General features: G+C 49.6%; 1 protein-coding gene and 3 non-coding genes across 4 annotated transcripts in view; 1 reads left to right on the forward strand and 3 right to left on the reverse strand.

Moving 5' to 3' along the window:
• Window positions 1-22,208, forward strand: part of DNAJC5B (DnaJ heat shock protein family (Hsp40) member C5 beta) — a 65,785-nt gene that overhangs the window by 39,811 nt on the left and 3,766 nt on the right. Inside the window, exons 7-8 of the mRNA XM_069779447.1 lie at window positions 12,634-12,847; window positions 16,870-17,044. Of these exons, the coding sequence (XP_069635548.1) occupies window positions 12,634-12,847; window positions 16,870-17,044 (389 nt within the window). The remainder of the gene's footprint in view (window positions 1-12,633; window positions 12,848-16,869; window positions 17,045-22,208) is intronic.
• TRNAA-AGC (transfer RNA alanine (anticodon AGC)) lies at window positions 510-582 on the reverse strand. The gene has a single exon. It is a non-coding gene; the product is annotated as a tRNA-Ala (tRNA).
• Window positions 899-987, reverse strand: TRNAY-GUA (transfer RNA tyrosine (anticodon GUA)). The gene is given in 2 exon segments: window positions 899-934; window positions 951-987. It is a non-coding gene; the product is annotated as a tRNA-Tyr (tRNA).
• Window positions 2,136-2,224, reverse strand: TRNAY-GUA (transfer RNA tyrosine (anticodon GUA)). The gene is given in 2 exon segments: window positions 2,136-2,171; window positions 2,188-2,224. It is a non-coding gene; the product is annotated as a tRNA-Tyr (tRNA).

The following is a 22,208-nucleotide window of genomic DNA, read 5'->3' on the forward strand; positions in this document are numbered from 1 at the left end:
CCTGCTGCTACTTCCCGCGATTCAGTTTCACTCTGCTGACCGTCGCCCTCTCGTCCAGCACCAGACAAATGGACAGCCTTTCCCCTACTCAGCGGCCTACTCCCGCGAGCTGGGAGGTCATGCGTAAGCCCTCTGATCTTCTCTTTCTCCAAGCTGAACGTGCCCACTGTCCTCAGCTCATCCTCAGAGAGACACCCCTCCATTCCCTCAGCCTGTTGGTGGCCCTGCACGGACGTTGCTCCATTTCACTGATGTCTTTCCTCTACGGGGGAGCTCAAAACTGGACACGTTACTTCAAGGCGACATTTGACGTCTGTCAAGGAAAGAGGGAGAAAATAAGGTCCCCTGTCAAACTGCCCACGCTGCTCTTGTTGCAGCCTTGTGCGTCGTCCTCCCCTGGGCGGCCCAGGAACACCATGGTCTCCCCACAGCCCCCAGAGGACAGAGGGCCCCTGGCAGAGGGCCCCTGGCAAAGGGCCCTGTGTCCAGGCGAGGGGAATGAAAAGCGTTGGAGAATGCGGGCATCGATCCCGCTGCCTCTCACATGCTAAGCGAGCGCTCTACCACTTGAGCTAATTCCCCAGCCCACAGCCTCTGCCTGAGGTCCTCTCCCCTCCCAGGCACCCACCCCGGACCCAGGCTGCCCCGCACCCAAAGCCTGGGCCTCCCACCGGCCTCCCCCTCACACCACCACCAACTCACCCATTCGCGTTCCTGCTGGAGGTGACTGCTCGGGTACCACCATCCCCTGACCAGGGTTCACCCCAGGCAGCCTTGGCTGGTCATCTTCTCCGCGCCAGGCCAGAGCTCAAGGCTGGCCGGACCTTGAAGGGGAGCCACGCGGGCAGCACCAAAAGGCAGAGGAGCCGCAGAGTCTGGGCCAGAGCCAAAAGCACGCTCCTTCGAGCCGGAGTTGAACCAGCGACCTAAGGATGGCCGTGCAAGGGAGCCTACAGTCCTCCGCTCTACCAGCTGAGCTATCGAAGGAATCATGGGGCCCTGCCCAGTACCTCGCCCGTCACACACTCATCCAACACTTCCCTATCCACAGCGCAGCACGCTGCCTCTACTCCAACGCCCTGCTTCAGACAGACTCACCTCCAACACCACACCACCTTGCTCAACCCTTCAGCCCCTCAGATCATGCAAAACCACAAGCGGAAGACCTCCACAGGCTCCTTGGACGTCATCTTCTACAGCTGCACTCTCCTCAGGGCCAAGAACAGCTTACCCATGCCCTGCTGCTACTTCCCGCGATTCAGTTTCACTCTGCTGACCGTCGCCCTCTCGTCCAGCACCAGACAAATGGACAGCCTTTCCCCTACTCAGCGGCCTACTCCCGCGAGCTGGGAGGTCATGCGTAAGCCCTCTGATCTTCTCTTTCTCCAAGCTGAACGTGCCCACTGTCCTCAGCTCATCCTCAGAGAGACACCCCTCCATTCCCTCAGCCTGTTGGTGGCCCTGCACGGACGTTGCTCCATTTCACTGATGTCTTTCCTCTACGGGGGAGCTCAAAACTGGACACGTTACTTCAAGGCGACATTTGACGTCTGTCAAGGAAAGAGGGAGAAAATAAGGTCCCCTGTCAAACTGCCCACGCTGCTCTTGTTGCAGCCTTGTGCGTCGTCCTCCCCTGGGCGGCCCAGGAACACCATGGTCTCCCCACAGCCCCCAGAGGACAGAGGGCCCCTGGCAGAGGGCCCCTGGCAAAGGGCCCTGTGTCCAGGCGAGGGGAATGAAAAGCGTTGGAGAATGCGGGCATCGATCCCGCTGCCTCTCACATGCTAAGCGAGCGCTCTACCACTTGAGCTAATTCCCCAGCCCACAGCCTCTGCCTGAGGTCCTCTCCCCTCCCAGGCACCCACCCCGGACCCAGGCTGCCCCGCACCCAAAGCCTGGGCCTCCCACCGGCCTCCCCCTCACACCACCACCAACTCACCCATTCGCGTTCCTGCTGGAGGTGACTGCTCGGGTACCACCATCCCCTGACCAGGGTTCACCCCAGGCAGCCTTGGCTGGTCATCTTCTCCGCGCCAGGCCAGAGCTCAAGGCTGGCCGGACCTTGAAGGGGAGCCACGCGGGCAGCACCAAAAGGCAGAGGAGCCGCAGAGTCTGGGCCAGAGCCAAAAGCACGCTCCTTCGAGCCGGAGTTGAACCAGCGACCTAAGGATGGCCGTGCAAGGGAGCCTACAGTCCTCCGCTCTACCAGCTGAGCTATCGAAGGAATCATGGGGCCCTGCCCAGTACCTCGCCCGTCACACACTCATCCAACACTTCCCTATCCACAGCGCAGCACGCTGCCTCTACTCCAACGCCCTGCTTCAGACAGACTCACCTCCAACACCACACCACCTTGCTCAACCCTTCAGCCCCTCAGATCATGCAAAACCACAAGCGGAAGACCTCCACAGGCTCCTTGGACGTCATCTTCTACAGCTGCACTCTCCTCAGGGCCAAGAACAGCTTACCCATGCCCTGCTGCTACTTCCCGCGATTCAGTTTCACTCTGCTGACCGTCGCCCTCTCGTCCAGCACCAGACAAATGGACAGCCTTTCCCCTACTCAGCGGCCTACTCCCGCGAGCTGGGAGGTCATGCGTAAGCCCTCTGATCTTCTCTTTCTCCAAGCTGAACGTGCCCACTGTCCTCAGCTCATCCTCAGAGAGACACCCCTCCATTCCCTCAGCCTGTTGGTGGCCCTGCACGGACGTTGCTCCATTTCACTGATGTCTTTCCTCTACGGGGGAGCTCAAAACTGGACACGTTACTTCAAGGCGACATTTGACGTCTGTCAAGGGAAGAGGGAGAAAATAAGGTCCCCTGTCAAACTGCCCACGCTGCTCTTGTTGCAGCCTTGTGCGTCGTCCTCCCCTGGGCGGCCCAGGAACACCGTGGTCTCCCCACAGCCCCCAGAGGACAGAGGGCCCCTGGCAAAGGGCCCTGTGTCCAGGCGAGGGGAATGAAAAGCGTTGGAGAATGCGGGCATCGATCCCGCTGCCTCTCACATGCTAAGCGAGCGCTCTACCACTTGAGCTAATTCCCCAGCCCACAGCCTCTGCCTGAGGTCCTCTCCCCTCCCAGGCACCCACCCCGGACCCAGGCTGCCCCGCACCCAAAGCCTGGGCCTCCCACCGGCCTCCCCCTCACACCACCACCAACTCACCCATTCGCGTTCCTGCTGGAGGTGACTGCTCGGGTACCACCATCCCCTGACCAGGGTTCACCCCAGGCAGCCTTGGCTGGTCATCTTCTCCGCGCCAGGCCAGAGCTCAAGGCTGGCCGGACCTTGAAGGGGAGCCACGCGGGCAGCACCAAAAGGCAGAGGAGCCGCAGAGTCTGGGCCAGAGCCAAAAGCACGCTCCTTCGAGCCGGAGTTGAACCAGCGACCTAAGGATGGCCGTGCAAGGGAGCCTACAGTCCTCCGCTCTACCAGCTGAGCTATCGAAGGAATCATGGGGCCCTGCCCAGTACCTCGCCCGTCACACACTCATCCAACACTTCCCTATCCACAGCGCAGCACGCTGCCTCTACTCCAACGCCCTGCTTCAGACAGACTCACCTCCAACACCACACCACCTTGCTCAACCCTTCAGCCCCTCAGATCATGCAAAACCACAAGCGGAAGACCTCCACAGGCTCCTTGGACGTCATCTTCTACAGCTGCACTCTCCTCAGGGCCAAGAACAGCTTACCCATGCCCTGCTGCTACTTCCCGCGATTCAGTTTCACTCTGCTGACCGTCGCCCTCTCGTCCAGCACCAGACAAATGGACAGCCTTTCCCCTACTCAGCGGCCTACTCCCGCGAGCTGGGAGGTCATGCGTAAGCCCTCTGATCTTCTCTTTCTCCAAGCTGAACGTGCCCACTGTCCTCAGCTCATCCTCAGAGAGACACCCCTCCATTCCCTCAGCCTGTTGGTGGCCCTGCACGGACGTTGCTCCATTTCACTGATGTCTTTCCTCTACGGGGGAGCTCAAAACTGGACACGTTACTTCAAGGTGACATTTGACGTCTGTCAAGGAAAGAGGGAGAAAATAAGGTCCCCTGTCAAACTGCCCACGCTGCTCTTGTTGCAGCCTTGTGCGTCGTCCTCCCCTGGGCGGCCCAGGAACACCATGGTCTCCCCACAGCCCCCAGAGGACAGAGGGCCCCTGGCAAAGGGCCCTGTGTCCAGGCGAGGGGAATGAAAAGCGTTGGAGAATGCGGGCATCGATCCCGCTGCCTCTCACATGCTAAGCGAGCGCTCTACCACTTGAGCTAATTCCCCAGCCCACAGCCTCTGCCTGAGGTCCTCTCCCCTCCCAGGCACCCACCCCGGACCCAGGCTGCCCCGCACCCAAAGCCTGGGCCTCCCACCGGCCTCCCCCTCACACCACCACCAACTCACCCATTCGCGTTCCTGCTGGAGGTGACTGCTCGGGTACCACCATCCCCTGACCAGGGTTCACCCCAGGCAGCCTTGGCTGGTCATCTTCTCCGCGCCAGGCCAGAGCTCAAGGCTGGCCGGACCTTGAAGGGGAGCCACGCGGGCAGCACCAAAAGGCAGAGGAGCCGCAGAGTCTGGGCCAGAGCCAAAAGCACGCTCCTTCGAGCCGGAGTTGAACCAGCGACCTAAGGATGGCCGTGCAAGGGAGCCTACAGTCCTCCGCTCTACCAGCTGAGCTATCGAAGGAATCATGGGGCCCTGCCCAGTACCTCGCCCGTCACACACTCATCCAACACTTCCCTATCCACAGCGCAGCACGCTGCCTCTACTCCAACGCCCTGCTTCAGACAGACTCACCTCCAACACCACACCACCTTGCTCAACCCTTCAGCCCCTCAGATCATGCAAAACCACAAGCGGAAGACCTCCACAGGCTCCTTGGACGTCATCTTCTACAGCTGCACTCTCCTCAGGGCCAAGAACAGCTTACCCATGCCCTGCTGCTACTTCCCGCGATTCAGTTTCACTCTGCTGACCGTCGCCCTCTCGTCCAGCACCAGACAAATGGACAGCCTTTCCCCTACTCAGCGGCCTACTCCCGCGAGCTGGGAGGTCATGCGTAAGCCCTCTGATCTTCTCTTTCTCCAAGCTGAACGTGCCCACTGTCCTCAGCTCATCCTCAGAGAGACACCCCTCCATTCCCTCAGCCTGTTGGTGGCCCTGCACGGACGTTGCTCCATTTCACTGATGTCTTTCCTCTACGGGGGAGCTCAAAACTGGACACGTTACTTCAAGGCGACATTTGACGTCTGTCAAGGGAAGAGGGAGAAAATAAGGTCCCCTGTCAAACTGCCCACGCTGCTCTTGTTGCAGCCTTGTGCGTCGTCCTCCCCTGGGCGGCCCAGGAACACCGTGGTCTCCCCACAGCCCCCAGAGGACAGAGGGCCCCTGGCAAAGGGCCCTGTGTCCAGGCGAGGGGAATGAAAAGCGTTGGAGAATGCGGGCATCGATCCCGCTGCCTCTCACATGCTAAGCGAGCGCTCTACCACTTGAGCTAATTCCCCAGCCCACAGCCTCTGCCTGAGGTCCTCTCCCCTCCCAGGCACCCACCCCGGACCCAGGCTGCCCCGCACCCAAAGCCTGGGCCTCCCACCGGCCTCCCCCTCACACCACCACCAACTCACCCATTCGCGTTCCTGCTGGAGGTGACTGCTCGGGTACCACCATCCCCTGACCAGGGTTCACCCCAGGCAGCCTTGGCTGGTCATCTTCTCCGCGCCAGGCCAGAGCTCAAGGCTGGCCGGACCTTGAAGGGGAGCCACGCGGGCAGCACCAAAAGGCAGAGGAGCCGCAGAGTCTGGGCCAGAGCCAAAAGCACGCTCCTTCGAGCCGGAGTTGAACCAGCGACCTAAGGATGGCCGTGCAAGGGAGCCTACAGTCCTCCGCTCTACCAGCTGAGCTATCGAAGGAATCATGAGGCCCTGCCCAGTACCTCGCCCGTCACACACTCATCCAACACTTCCCTATCCACAGCGCAGCACGCTGCCTCTACTCCAACGCCCTGCTTCAGACAGACTCACCTCCAACACCACACCACCTTGCTCAACCCTTCAGCCCCTCAGATCATGCAAAACCACAAGCGGAAGACCTCCACAGGCTCCTTGGACGTCATCTTCTACAGCTGCACTCTCCTCAGGGCCAAGAACAGCTTACCCATGCCCTGCTGCTACTTCCCGCGATTCAGTTTCACTCTGCTGACCGTCGCCCTCTCGTCCAGCACCAGACAAATGGACAGCCTTTCCCCTACTCAGCGGCCTACTCCCGCGAGCTGGGAGGTCATGCGTAAGCCCTCTGATCTTCTCTTTCTCCAAGCTGAACGTGCCCACTGTCCTCAGCTCATCCTCAGAGAGACACCCCTCCATTCCCTCAGCCTGTTGGTGGCCCTGCACGGACGTTGCTCCATTTCACTGATGTCTTTCCTCTACGGGGGAGCTCAAAACTGGACACGTTACTTCAAGGCGACATTTGACGTCTGTCAAGGAAAGAGGGAGAAAATAAGGTCCCCTGTCAAACTGCCCACGCTGCTCTTGTTGCAGCCTTGTGCGTCGTCCTCCCCTGGGCGGCCCAGGAACACCATGGTCTCCCCACAGCCCCCAGAGGACAGAGGGCCCCTGGCAGAGGGCCCTGTGTCCAGGCGAGGGGAATGAAAAGCGTTGGAGAATGCGGGCATCGATCCCGCTGCCTCTCACATGCTAAGCGAGCGCTCTACCACTTGAGCTAATTCCCCAGCCCACAGCCTCTGCCTGAGGTCCTCTCCCCTCCCAGGCACCCACCCCGGACCCAGGCTGCCCCGCACCCAAAGCCTGGGCCTCCCACCGGCCTCCCCCTCACACCACCACCAACTCACCCATTCGCGTTCCTGCTGGAGGTGACTGCTCGGGTACCACCATCCCCTGACCAGGGTTCACCCCAGGCAGCCTTGGCTGGTCATCTTCTCCGCGCCAGGCCAGAGCTCAAGGCTGGCCGGACCTTGAAGGGGAGCCACGCGGGCAGCACCAAAAGGCAGAGGAGCCGCAGAGTCTGGGCCAGAGCCAAAAGCACGCTCCTTCGAGCCGGAGTTGAACCAGCGACCTAAGGATGGCCGTGCAAGGGAGCCTACAGTCCTCCGCTCTACCAGCTGAGCTATCGAAGGAATCATGAGGCCCTGCCCAGTACCTCGCCCGTCACACACTCATCCAACACTTCCCTATCCACAGCGCAGCACGCTGCCTCTACTCCAACGCCCTGCTTCAGACAGACTCACCTCCAACACCACACCACCTTGCTCAACCCTTCAGCCCCTCAGATCATGCAAAACCACAAGCGGAAGACCTCCACAGGCTCCTTGGACGTCATCTTCTACAGCTGCACTCTCCTCAGGGCCAAGAACAGCTTACCCATGCCCTGCTGCTACTTCCCGCGATTCAGTTTCACTCTGCTGACCGTCGCCCTCTCGTCCAGCACCAGACAAATGGACAGCCTTTCCCCTACTCAGCGGCCTACTCCCGCGAGCTGGGAGGTCATGCGTAAGCCCTCTGATCTTCTCTTTCTCCAAGCTGAACGTGCCCACTGTCCTCAGCTCATCCTCAGAGAGACACCCCTCCATTCCCTCAGCCTGTTGGTGGCCCTGCACGGACGTTGCTCCATTTCACTGATGTCTTTCCTCTACGGGGGAGCTCAAAACTGGACACGTTACTTCAAGGCGACATTTGACGTCTGTCAAGGGAAGAGGGAGAAAATAAGGTCCCCTGTCAAACTGCCCACGCTGCTCTTGTTGCAGCCTTGTGCGTCGTCCTCCCCTGGGCGGCCCAGGAACACCATGGTCTCCCCACAGCCCCCAGAGGACAGAGGGCCCCTGGCAGAGGGCCCTGTGTCCAGGCGAGGGGAATGAAAAGCGTTGGAGAATGCGGGCATCGATCCCGCTGCCTCTCACATGCTAAGCGAGCGCTCTACCACTTGAGCTAATTCCCCAGCCCACAGCCTCTGCCTGAGGTCCTCTCCCCTCCCAGGCACCCACCCCGGACCCAGGCTGCCCCGCACCCAAAGCCTGGGCCTCCCACCGGCCTCCCCCTCACACCACCACCAACTCACCCATTCGCGTTCCTGCTGGAGGTGACTGCTCGGGTACCACCATCCCCTGACCAGGGTTCACCCCAGGCAGCCTTGGCTGGTCATCTTCTCCGCGCCAGGCCAGAGCTCAAGGCTGGCCGGACCTTGAAGGGGAGCCACGCGGGCAGCACCAAAAGGCAGAGGAGCCGCAGAGTCTGGGCCAGAGCCAAAAGCACGCTCCTTCGAGCCGGAGTTGAACCAGCGACCTAAGGATGGCCGTGCAAGGGAGCCTACAGTCCTCCGCTCTACCAGCTGAGCTATCGAAGGAATCATGGGGCCCTGCCCAGTACCTCGCCCGTCACACACTCATCCAACACTTCCCTATCCACAGCGCAGCACGCTGCCTCTACTCCAACGCCCTGCTTCAGACAGACTCACCTCCAACACCACACCACCTTGCTCAACCCTTCAGCCCCTCAGATCATGCAAAACCACAAGCGGAAGACCTCCACAGGCTCCTTGGACGTCATCTTCTACAGCTGCACTCTCCTCAGGGCCAAGAACAGCTTACCCATGCCCTGCTGCTACTTCCCGCGATTCAGTTTCACTCTGCTGACCGTCGCCCTCTCGTCCAGCACCAGACAAATGGACAGCCTTTCCCCTACTCAGCGGCCTACTCCCGCGAGCTGGGAGGTCATGCGTAAGCCCTCTGATCTTCTCTTTCTCCAAGCTGAACGTGCCCACTGTCCTCAGCTCATCCTCAGAGAGACACCCCTCCATTCCCTCAGCCTGTTGGTGGCCCTGCACGGACGTTGCTCCATTTCACTGATGTCTTTCCTCTACGGGGGAGCTCAAAACTGGACACGTTACTTCAAGGCGACATTTGACGTCTGTCAAGGGAAGAGGGAGAAAATAAGGTCCCCTGTCAAACTGCCCACGCTGCTCTTGTTGCAGCCTTGTGCGTCGTCCTCCCCTGGGCGGCCCAGGAACACCATGGTCTCCCCACAGCCCCCAGAGGACAGAGGGCCCCTGGCAGAGGGCCCCTGGCAAAGGGCCCTGTGTCCAGGCGAGGGGAATGAAAAGCGTTGGAGAATGCGGGCATCGATCCCGCTGCCTCTCACATGCTAAGCGAGCGCTCTACCACTTGAGCTAATTCCCCAGCCCACAGCCTCTGCCTGAGGTCCTCTCCCCTCCCAGGCACCCACCCCGGACCCAGGCTGCCCCGCACCCAAAGCCTGGGCCTCCCACCGGCCTCCCCCTCACACCACTACCAACTCACTTTCCTACTGGATGTGCCCCTCTAATGAAACCAGAACTCAGACTCAACTCACTCAGGTGCCTGATTGCCTCCTGTCCACCCTGCGCATTTGGCTGTCTGAGCTTCTTATTAGGTTTGTGCATCTGTAAACATTGTCTTTGCATGAAAATGCTATAATAAGCCTCAGCAGTATGTAATTTGAAGCTTTGCTTCTGGTCCTCGGTTGCCTCTCTGACCTCCACTGGGTCTGGGTTGCAGCTCTGTCTATGCCTGGCCACGTGCACCATTAACGGTGAGCCTAGCCATGACCCTTGGACTCAAGTAGCCTTTCTGAGCTCCCACCTGCTTGAGCAGGACCATGGAGCTACCTCTGCATGGCAGGAGTGCGACTGAAGCTTATCCCGCCTTTCCACTTGATCTGGAGCAGCCCTTTTGTCCTCAGCTGCCCTATTGTGACCTCACAAGTGCCTCCTCCGTGTGAACTGTCCTGTTAAGGATGTAGGGGTGCTACAGGTTCTTGGCCAGAGCCAAAAGGACACTCTTTCAAGACAGACTTGAATCAGTGACCTAAGGAAGGACATGCAAGGGAGTCTACGGTCGTCCGCTCTACCATCTAAGCTATCGAGGGAATAGCAGGGATGTATCTGACACCCTTCAATACTCCATAGCACAGCCATATCTCACCCTATACAACTTTCCTGCCTCCAAAATATTGCTCCCTCCACCCAGATGTCCCTTATCAGACCCACCCCTGCAGTACAGGCTGGCCTCATCTCATTTCTCACCCTAAGCCTCCCACTGACAGAGGTGCTAAGCATATTTCTCTGACGTCATTTCCATGAGTGCCCTATCCATCTTGTGGGGTGAGTATTTCTCTGCTTGTTGTCCCTTTTCTGTCTCAAACTCATCCCATTGCTTGCTGCTGTGAAGGGCTGCAGTGGTCAGTGATCCCAAGGTGGTGAAGGAGAAGGCCATTCATCATGAGAAAAGTCTGAATGGACATAAATCCATGTGTTTGGTATGAGAAGTAGCCAAGAAACTCCTATGTTCATTTCACTCTCTGTGTTTTTTGGCTTCTTTTTCTCTCCTCGTAATGAACCATGATTATCACATAACTAGGAATGTCACTTTTCCAGGGACCTACAGGGAAGCTTCTATATAGCTGATACTTCACGCTATGTCACGTAGTTCTTGTCCATATATTATTTCTTGTGATGGACCTAATGGAGTCCTGTTTCTCATATGAATTGCACTACCAGTATATAGATCTCTTTCCCATTACTAAGTCATCTCCAATTAGTATATGTCATCTTGGTGTGCAGGGAGTTGTTTTGTTAATGTACTATTTTTAGTGAGGACAGTTTTTCCAAAAATCAAAATAAGAATCATCTATCTTTTGTTAACTGTACTATGTTGAAAGTAACTCTGTTAGTATTCTAAAACAATACTAAGTAAAGTGAGTGTGCAACTAATGTTTTTCACCTTTTCAAAACTACATTTTGTTCAAATTCTTATTTTTCATGAGATTGTTGGGGATATGGAGAGGGCAGAAGATGTCTTTGGGTCTGTGGGAAAAGAAAGAAAGGTTGGAGACTGATTGTCCAATGCCTGCAACCACAAATGGATTTTGAAAGTAATGCCTCTCCCCCTTTTTTTTTTTTTTAAATTCTAACTGCTGGGGTTTGTTTTCAGCTAAGAAAAGGGATAGACTGCATAAGCTACTTAAATACTTGGATGGAACATAATATCATTATTCATGCAAGACTTAGCTTGTTTTTCCAGTTCTCCTATTTCATGTTTTATTATGTTAAATATGACTGAAAATTTATGTTTAAGGTACCACATGCACAGTATATTAAATATTACTGAACATGAATCCCTTCATGCTATTAGAAGAACATCTAAGGAGTTATTTATGATCTATGAAAAGATGAATTGAGTTCAACATACAGAACTGAAGACATCATTGGCAGAGGCTGTTCCCAGGCTTATATCAGTCTTGATATTGGCAGAATGTCTCCAAGGCAGAAACTGTCATCAGGAGCAAAGCAGTTACATTCTACTGGGGGAATAACCTGTACTGGGACTTCAGTGGAAAGTCAAGCAGGACTCCACTCTGAGGACAGATTCGTTAGTGGAAGTGTGGACACACTGCCTTCGCACCACAAACAATATTTTGAGGCATAATGGTCACGGCTAGCTCCTGAAACACTCGGAGAGAGTATTTACAAAATGCAACATAGCTTGACTGAGGTGAGAGTCACAGTATTTAAAACACAACTAAATCACTTTTGATGCCACTAGAGGTCAGCACTAGTCATTAAATAAATGTCCTGGAAAAATCTTATTGCCAGTTCTTCTTAGGGAGTGGAAATTTTTTAAAAGATACACTTCTGTCTATACTTGTTTTGCAAGTATATGTGAGCTCACACTGCCAGTGCTTCAACATGGCTGGAAGAAAACCCTTTCTTCTCCAAGCTGTGCTTCCCCAGCGCTGTCCATGAGCCAACAGTCCCACATTGTTCCTTTCAAGCTGTACCTGTTCTTGGATGCCATAGCGCTGAGTACAGTCAGGGGAAAAAGGCAGTGCTGAGGCCTGTCCTAGAAAAGGCTTCCCACCAGCGTAAACATCCCTAAACCAGTTGACAATCAGCTTTCACTGCTTTAAGTACTGCCTCAGAAGTGCAACAGTGGGGAATTAGGCCCAAAGACAGGTACTTGAAACTGGGGCTAACTCACTGTGCTGTTCCACCTTGTGCTTCAGAAAGATACTTCCTTTTTATTGCAACTCCTAACTGTGTTTTCCATCAACACTATCTGGGCTTCTGCAAACACAGACACTGTTTACAGAATTTTAATATAGCTACTGTTGATAGGCAATCAAATACAGAATTTCCTTTGCTATAAAGAAGAGAATCTTGATGGGATAAGCAGTGTGTGATCATCATGTTTTTAAACAACCTTTAAAAAAATCTTTATCTTTGTTGAAACCTGCTAAATGATGCAGATCAGTTGGCGATCATAATGCAACAAATGGCCATGACTGATTATCATGCTGCAGTCTGTGCTTTCAGCATATATCACTGTCTCCTTTAACATGATAGCTGACTAGGTATGAAGACACAAAGTTCATGCTCACTGTAATAGGAACACCTCTTTTACCAAAACTTTCATGTTCAGTCACTTTGTGTCACTTTTCTTCCACTGAGTACACTGGAGCTGGAAAAAAGAAGGCTGAACACACTGTTCAGAATGATTGTATCTCTGTTAAAATATTTGGTAATGTTTTGTGTCTGTATACATGCACACATACAGATGACTTACTTTCCTTTGTTTGGTTTTTTTTTTTTTGTCATGTTTAAGAAAACTGGCTCTGAAATATCATCCCGACAAGAATCCAGACAATCCAGAAGCTGCAGAAAAATTTAAAGAGATCAACAATGCTCATGCAACACTGACTGATCTGTCCAAGCGAAACATATATGACAAGTATGGATCGTTAGGGCTCTATGTAGCAGAACAGTTTGGTGAGGAAAATGTTAACACCTACTTCATGCTCTCAAGCTGGTGGGCAAAGGTAAGCTGTTATTTTCTGTTGGAAATCAAATGTTACAATGCACACAGACAATTACATACACGAGGAACCCCATGAAAAACATGGTCTCTCTACAGGCTACAGGCTTAACAAATACGAGGATCTGAATCTAAACCGCTACTAAAAGCTTAATTAAAAAACAACATTATCTGGAAAATTGACAGTGGCAGAATGTAACTTAAGCTCAGAATAGTGCTAATACAGAATGTTTTCTTTTTCTTTTTAACTTGGTAAATAGTTAAATAGAGTGCATGTTTTGTAACACTTTTAGACATTAATTAGATTTGAATCTAGTGCTCCAGCTTAATTTTGACTTTCTTTTCAGTAATGACTAAATAAAAATGACTCATTGTTCAAAAACCAGAAGTCCCACTTATGTGACAACCAGTTAATAAGTTATTACAGTACAAATTTAGCTGTGTTCTTTGCTATATATAGCACACAGCATAAGTAAGCAATAATAATACATAACACTCTGTGATTATGGTGTCATATATGTATGTGTCCTGGTGAGGGGGGAGAGAAAGGAAGCGGAAGAAAAGGTGAGAAGGGTGTAGTGGAGAAAGAAAGTAGGAAAAGAAGAGAATGATACATCAAAAACTGGCATATTGCTCAAGGAAAAACACATCATGGGCTGTTCTAGTCATAAAGGAGTTGTGTTCATGTGCTCTTTTATGTCACTGGCATCCTCTGATGTTTGCACATATCAAATTTGAGTGTTTCTGCAAATATAGAAATGTTACTGAAATGTAACAAACCAACAGAATTGCAAACGTGCAAAATCCATGCTGTCCCCACCTATTTCCAGCAACAGAAGCACAAGAAAGCAAGGACTCTGCTGGAATACATAGGAAAATTATTTGTACTGTGTGAAGCAAGCACACTATGACAGCTTTCATCTGAGAACCATGAACATGGGTTCCTGTGTTCAGCACCGATCAGGCCAAGTGCTTCACTGCCCTGGAGTCCCCTTTCAAACTGGGAAGTCGCTTGGGCACTTTGTGGGTCTGAGAAGCCACAATTTGTCTGCTGAAGCAGGATGAGACAGAAGCTGCTCAAATGCAGAACAGTGAGTGAAACTAATGAATAAAATACTGGTGTTTAAATTACACTTGCAAAGGCGCAGTTGCACTCTCAGGCTGGAGGCTGCCTGCTTACAGCTGCTGTAGCTGACTCCTGCTGCAAGCTGGACTCCCCACCACAGCCACTGTCTTCTCCTGCTGGATCATTCCCTCTTTTCTTTGCTGTCCACTCTTTCCTTTGGCCTTTGTCACAATTCAGGTGCCAGGAAGCATTGCCTTTGAGCTGAGAGAGAAGCAGTATCGAGTCCTTTCACGGTCTTGGTAAACAAGGTTTTCTTCACTGTTTGCTGCTTTTTTAGCTTTTCATTCCTCTTCTGCTTACTGATCTTTAATGGAGATTTTATGAAGTATAAAATCCTCTGTGGTTAGAAAATGAGGACCAGACATAACTGCTGTAGCTTTGACTCATAAGGAGAGCAGTGGAGAGTACAGACAGAAGCTACTAAGTCCCTAACAGCTACAGGAGGAATGTGTGGATTGTTACAAGGGAGCTGTATCCTGGAGGTGAGACAAGATATGCTGAATATCGCAGCAAAAGTAATCACTGCTTTCTGGTTTTTAAGAATTCTGTATAAAAAATCCAAAATATGCATATAGACGCATTTGAGGATTGTCACAGGTGGTCTCTCTATCCCTCCCCCAACCCAAAATCTTACCACCTCCAAAGCATAAACAGGCCACCAAGTGTTTTTTTGCAAGCTGAGCTCATTATTCCTCATCTCTTTTTAATTCATGCACAAATGCTGTTATACAGACTGTATAACTATAATGCTAAAGTCTGGCTATACCTCCAGTTTCAGATTTTTGTATTGGTCATCATAATACTATTTGAGTCTGAGGCATCATCTGCAGATGACCTCTGGATCCCTGATTTCCTCCATTCTGGTAGAAGACAGTAGGCACCACAGCGTTCACTTGTTATCTTCCTCTTCAACTACAAACATTCCTGGCAAATCCTCTTCCCTAGCACACTCAGAAAATCCAACGATTGTGAGGAGGTGTATCATTAGAAGTAAGGAAACTCAAATGAAAGGAGAAATGCAAAGTGAAAATTACTTTTTTGGGGAGTGCCAGACTTCTTAGCAGGCATATTAAACTGGGAACATACTGACATGGGTAATGGGAACTTTTAACTGCTTCTCCACTGGCAGGCATAGAGGTAGTTCGTTTAACTGTTTTAGCAAAAAGCAATTCTCCCTCTACCGTGAAGACAGTTTATTGATCGCATCAATAAACTGATTCTTGATTTACCAACTATGATAATATCAGCACAAGAGATTTTGAAACTTTGAAGGTATCATGAATTTATTATCCATCCATTGTGGTGATTTATTCCCCATTATGGCATAAATGATAAAGAGTCAGATAACTTATTTTAGGGGCTACAGCCTTTAGAACAGTTTTGGGTCTCCGTTGGAAGGAAAACATTTTAAAACAAAAAGTCAGAGTCCTTCTTTTCATTTAAAACTGCCTTGCTCACTCTTGAAACATGCCTATATTAATATTAGGCATGTGAATAGTCTTATTACCTTCAAAGATGCTCCACTTGGGCCCCACTAACATTGACTGAGACATGCATACGTTACTGAGTGTTATTTACGTAGCTTTATTGTCAAAGTTTGACAATATCCTGACATTTGTGCTTGCTTTCTCCCTCAGCAGCATGTTTTCTTATGAATATAATGAATGGTTAGTAAAGGGCAGACTGTATAACTATAATGCTAAAGCCTGGCTGTACCTGCAACCCATATATGTCTGGTGGCCACAAAGCTGTGCTGGCTTTACATACACATTCCACATATCAGCTTTGATTCACTTTTCAGGAATGTCACTGACTTTCCTTTGCTCTTACACCTATATGTCCATGAAGAGACGTGGAGGTTTCTCCTTTGCCACAAAAATCTTGGTGCAGGCCTGGATCTGCCCCGGGTCAGGAGCCGCGCTGCCAGCAACCCCCCACCCCCACCCCCCCCACCCCCATTCCCATTGTTGTAATGCAGCACGCAGCCCCCAACGCAAGCAGCTGTGGAGCTGTGCTGTGAACCCAGGCAGTGACCTGGTCTGGAGGAAGAAAAGCTCTGTCAATTAAAGTTTTCTGGCTGCTGAATCTGTCTGAGATCTCAGCTCTCAGCCCCAGGCAGTGGTGCTGGCTCTGCTGAAGCCTCTGTGCTTTGTGCCACAGGGACAGGAGTGAGCAGAGGGCAATGCAAGTGGGAAACTTCTTGCCACCTGAGTCCCCACATCAAGAAACCACAGCCCAAGGAGTCTAATTTAGGAATTGTCACCTGTGTGCTCCCACACAGGCTAATGGGGAGAGAGAGACACCCCAACGGGCAATTCAAATCCTCCCGGGGCTGAATCACCCTCTGGAAGGGCTTTTAACTTCCCATTGACTGTGTGGGGAGCCCACAGGGGCTACAGTCCTAATTTGGAGGCCTTAGGTCAGTGCCTGAAGTTACGTGGGATGCATCTGGGTCTTTGCTTCTTTTTCTCTCGGCTTTGTTATTGACAAGAACCTTCCAGTAAATAAGTGTTTGCAAAAACGATCTTGGGCAAATGAGTCATTTTTAAGATGGAAATGAGTCATTTTAAGGTGGGTGGGGTTTTGCATACAGCCTGGAAGTTTTTTTCTGAGGGCCATCAGCTGAAGATAGACTTTCAAAAGTTGAGCATGCAGGGGCCTGTTGGTTAGTGTCATCTTTGTGGACGTGGTCCTGAGTAGCAAGTAGGAGCTCATGGCGAGGAGGACTTTGGAAGATCTGGCCCTTGCTTAGGCATTTGGCCAGCGGCTGGACCCCTCTAAGTGCCAAGCTGCTGGGAACCCAAGTTCCTTTGATGATCTGCCTTCAGCTGTAACAGGCCGCCACGAGTTTGAAGAAGGTCATTGCTCACAGGGTTTTCCTCCTGCTGTGTTTAACCCAGGGTCTGTGTGCAGTCTGTGGCCTGCTGACGGGCTGCTACCTCTGCTGCTGCCTCTGCTGCTGCTTCAACTGCTGCTGTGGAAAGTGTAAGCCCAAAGGACCTGAAGGGGAAGAACAGGAGTTCCGTGTGTCTCCAGAAGATTTGGAAGAGCAAATTAAGAATGACATGGAAAGAGGTGTGTATTATAGGGGCTTACTGTGTGGCAAAGCTGTTCAAAATAATCTTGAAAGCCTGTAGGCCAGATGTTCTGCTCACAATGCTGAGGCTGGTTCCAGACACCAGTGGAGATGTGCCAATTCACTCTAGCTAACACCATGCCCTGGTGAACTTTCCAAGTTGTGTGTTAATGAAAAACTAAACTTATGGCACTAACAATTAAATATCTCCTGTATCTCTTAAAAGACATTGGAACATTAGAAGTCTCAGGGCTCATCTTAAGAGACGACATTCACCCTCTAGGCCCCATGCCCACATTGCTTCATAGCCTAGATCCTGTACTTACGCATTAGGCTCTGCCTGGACTGGTGCTTGCCACATCTGATCTGCCTGAAGAAGCTGCCATTCAGTTTTGAATCATGTAAAATTTATCGCTGACTGCGATGGGCCAACTGTACCCATTCAAGAAAAGGCTTCAAGAAAAGATGCAAAGTTTCCAACAGTAAGGTTGTGCAGTAACCTAAGAGAGCTTGCAGTCCTGCCCCTCTCCCATCCAGCCCCGCAGCTGCTTGCTCTCTTCTGCACTGGCAGTACCAATTGTGCTGCCCTACCAGGAGCCAGATCTTGGACACCAGCCAGGTGAAAACTAATCCTCTCAAAAATGTGTGTGGTTCCCTGCCCATTTAACTCCCTGCTGTGCTTCACAGTGGGGCAGGCCGAGTGCTAATGCCGGCTCAAAGAAGGGACCAAGAGCGCCCAGCCAGGAACACGGGCCAGGGGCAGCAGGACCCCCTTTGCAGCAGGTCACCCTCTTTTCTCAGCTTTGGTGCATCCACCCCAGCTGCACATGCAGGTTTGGGCTATACCAAAGGATGAACGTGGTGATTTCCTAATTTGGCACTAGCGTGGGTTCCATATTTTGAACAAAGAAAGAGCCCTGTCCTGATCTGCCGAAGCGGGGCAGAGTTTTGCCTTCCTCTTCAGGGGAAGCAGAGATACCTCAAACTGGTTAGATTTGGACACTTGCAGGACAGGCTGGGAGAGGCAATGACCCTTGCTCCAGCCATAAGAGGCCAAAGTATCAGGGTAAGACCTAGGCCACTTTTCAGTTGCAAATTTATATAAACTATGATTAGGATTATGCTTTTTTAATGAGGAAAGACCTAAGCAGTCAGCTCACTCTTTTTCTCTTCCATTGTTATGGAAGGTCTTACGCTGTTATATTCTTACATTTATTATGCTTAAATTAGCACTGCCAGATTGCAAATGTCATGTTCTCTTAGCAAGAAGAATTTTTTTCCCCCCAACTTTTCACACAAATTTACCCTTCCATAAATATGTAACAAAACACTTGTAGTAGTTGAAACAAATGCTATTTATATAACTGATATGTCAATGTGTGGTGGTGTTTTTAAATTGGTTTTGCCTAAAGGCATATCAAGGTAAATACAGTCAGCTTAAAAGTTGGTCATACTTGATCAGTCTCTGCAAAGGCAACAAAAACTATTAGTGAAAACTTTATAACCACAATGCATTATTTGAAATAAATGTAATATACTTTATGACGTGAGGCGCCTGAAGAGTACAAACCTAAAATGGGTCTTGATATTTATGGGTCTATGACACCAAAGCCAAGCTTGAAATATAAAGATGAAACTTTGAAGGATAAGAATTTTTTAATTCTGTCTTTTTTTGTAATTTGGCAGGTATTTTGCTCTCTCTCAAAATCCAGCACAAAATTCCCCAGTGGCAGAAAAAATATTTCTCCCTCCTTCCAGCACAGGTGGTATTTATTGGTATTCAGTAATTTTAGGCCACCTTCCCATCTCTTTACTCCCACCAAGTCTCACTGAGAAATGAATTTTTTAAAAAAAAATTAAAGTGTTTAGCAAAGTATCACCCTGAAAAATTAACAGAATGTGGAATCCTGTGTTTTAAGTATTTTGAAGACAATATTAAGTATATAGGTAGGGCCTGGACAAAACTAGGTATTTCTACCTTTCCTACCCTTCTTTTCAGTCTTGCTATATTTTCCTACCAATCAAAACGAGCTTGCCTCAGTAGAGTAGAATTCTCTATATTTTAAAACTAGATGAAATTAAAGCAGCAACATATTGGGAATAAAAGTTAAAACTTCATGACAGAGGATAATGTGATCATCTTTTCAGCAGCTGAAAGGAAAATAGACAGTGCATTTAGAAAAATGAATGATAAACAGCTCAAACTGCACTTCCTTCCCCCCACCCTTCACCCAATATTTTAGGGATGTGACCAAAAAGATGCAGCTGACTTAGAATGGCAAAGATTGGTCTTTTCCACCAGACATTTTCAAATGTTGGGCCATAGAAATGGATACTCATGCCTTCCTTTATGTAAATAACAGAACTGCTCCTGTAGATAATTCAGCAACAAACTGTAATCGCTCCTGCAGCAGATTTAATTTTGGAAGAGGAAATCCTATTAGGATCCAAATTCTTTGCATGCCCTCTGCCCACAGACTGAGCATTCTAGCTGGTAATTAATTTATTTGTTTCCTGCTGTCTCCAGTATCTATATTATTGCTAGCCAGAACTTTTTTGCTAAGGTTAAAATGTAGATTCTCAAGCTAAGGCCATACTTTAATTTATCCAAATATTTTGTAGTCAGCCATTGCTTTTCTGAGCAATGCAACATCAATAAAACATCACCATTCCTGATGCTAAAAACCTCTGAGACCGAGTCTCCAGCAGTTGTTGCTGTGGTCAGTGGGAGCTGCCTGGAGCTGGCCCTACTGCGCAAAGGAGGCAATATGTGTGTCGTGGGAGTTGAGATTTAGACCTCATCTTTCAAACTGGCACAACAATAATAATTTTCAGAGTCCCTCACATTTCTCCTTAACAAAATTAAAGTATTACACAGTTGATTTCATTCCTCAAATTAAGATACCATAAAACAATTATTAGTGAAGAAAAGAGATGCGAGGCCCAAAATTCAGTGATCCATTCCCTAAAATATAAAAGCAAAGTGGGCTGTCACTGAGATCGACATAATCATGTCAAAGGCTTCAATTCTGTTGAAGTGGCATATTCCTCTAGAAGAAAGTTTTATTCAAATATATTTGAGCAGTTCTAGTGCTCAGCTAGTTGTGTATCTCCCATGAGAGATTCATTTTACAGCATGTACTTCTGTGGGTAGCATGACAATCAGAACTAACGGAACTTAAGGATTTGCAAGACCTGGCCTGTACTTAGGTTACAGTGATTTCTTCTCATGACTATCGATTTGTACCACAGAAGGACTATGGCCTAATGTACAATGAAAGATCAAAAAATAAATCTTATATTTGGATTGTTACATTTTAAACATGACATTTTTTAGCGTTTTAGTTCAAACATGACATTAAAAAAGTGTAAAGTAGGGTAATCTGTGGTATGCCATGATGTTATGGGTGACCTGCGAAAATACACAGAGGGAAGTATCACTCACTTGTCTGCAGCACGGACGCATGCAATGGTTTATCGCTTTCACTCACACACACGGGGCAGGCTGCCAGATTTTACTTCCACTGAAGTCAATGGCAAACCTTTTGTTGACTTTCGTGGTCCCAGAGGAGGTGCTGTTGGAATTTGGATTGCCCTGGTGCTTCAGGCTGTAATGATGCACTCAAGCAGTTTGGCAGGCTTGTTCTCCTCTCCTGTTTTGTTATCATTGTAAGAACAAAGCAAGACATTTCTAGACCAACTTTCATTTTACAGAAAATGAAATCTGGGAGAGAAAAAAAAAAAAAAAAAGAACCTGAATAACAAAATACTTTCCCAACTCAGAAGCAATAAGTTTTTTGCACTTCATTGTCTCCTCCACACTCCATATGATACCAATGTAGGCGAACAGTGAGCAAGAGCTATCTATAGAAAGCAGTTTAAACTGTGAATTCCGCTGCACCTCCATTCTGCAGCTCTCCATTAGCAGGCTATATTTGTACAGTTTATTATACCATGGGTCCCTGTTCTGATAAAAAACATCATAAATCTTAGAAGGGTGTGGGCAGCAAAATGCTTGCTGAAGGTGTCAGCTCAGAACTGTCTGCAGATCAGCTGGAAGCAGTGCGACAGATTTGCAGTGGGTCCCATTCTCTTGTTGCACATCTGGGTATCACAGCAAAATGAACTGCTAGTCTCTGCCCTCCATCAACGATCTTACAGAAAATGAACAACTTGGAGGCAGCAGAGGGTGGGAGGGAGTGCTGCTCAGAAATCTAGAAAATGCACAGCAACTTAAAATGGACTGGAACTGCCAAACTAATCTGAGCCCGAGCTGAGCTCTAAGCATTAATTACTCATATGCTTTTAGAAGTTATGAAACATGTCTGTCTTTGACCTTGTGGCTAAATACAGAATTGCCCATACAGAGAAGCTGCTTGGCATTTAATCATTCTTGCCTTTCACCTTGACAGAGTCGAAGTTGTTCTACCCCCACTGAGGGGAAGCCGTATGGCATGCAATTAGATTCCTGCTCTGGGTTAAGTTACTCCTGTACATTACATCTTTTGCCCATGATTCATCCCATCAACTGTCATGTAAGCAGGAGGAAATGTCAGATGAGTTTTTTTCTGAGTATTTGGTCATTTGGCAAAAAAAGTCATCATTTGTATTCCATTACTGTGAAGGCTGTGCTAGTATTGAGATTTAGATAGTCCAAAATTTTTCATATGAAAACACTTCACTGAGATGGTTGAACCTTTAAAAGTCAGTCTCTGAGTCTTGAGTCCCCTCCTCCCCCCCCAAAAAACGGTGGGTTGGAATGAGGCCCAGGAGAAGGGCAGCCAAACCTTGTTCATTATCAGAGGGAACACAACAGCCATCAGGGAACTCTGTAAGGACTTCACTTTCCTCCACTCTACAACAAACACATTTTTTACAGGTATGTTGAGAAACCAAACACATAACTGCATGGAATGAGAAAGTATAAAGCAGTAAGGATTTATATAGTGATAATATAAGGTTTTGGCAGTTCCAAACTCATTAAAACAGTAATTCTCAAAATCCTATTGTATATATGTATTACATAAGACTTCAAAATGCAATTTAACATATTTATTTAAATAGCTGGCTTTCGGGATACATGTGATTTCATCCCTCTGAAGTATAATACTGCTCATGCATTTTTTGCCTTCTAACTCTCTTCTTTCTTCACTGTTAACTTTG

Source organism: Haliaeetus albicilla, chromosome 3 (assembly GCF_947461875.1).
Source record: "Haliaeetus albicilla chromosome 3, bHalAlb1.1, whole genome shotgun sequence".
Classification (NCBI taxonomy): domain Eukaryota; kingdom Metazoa; phylum Chordata; class Aves; order Accipitriformes; family Accipitridae; genus Haliaeetus; species Haliaeetus albicilla.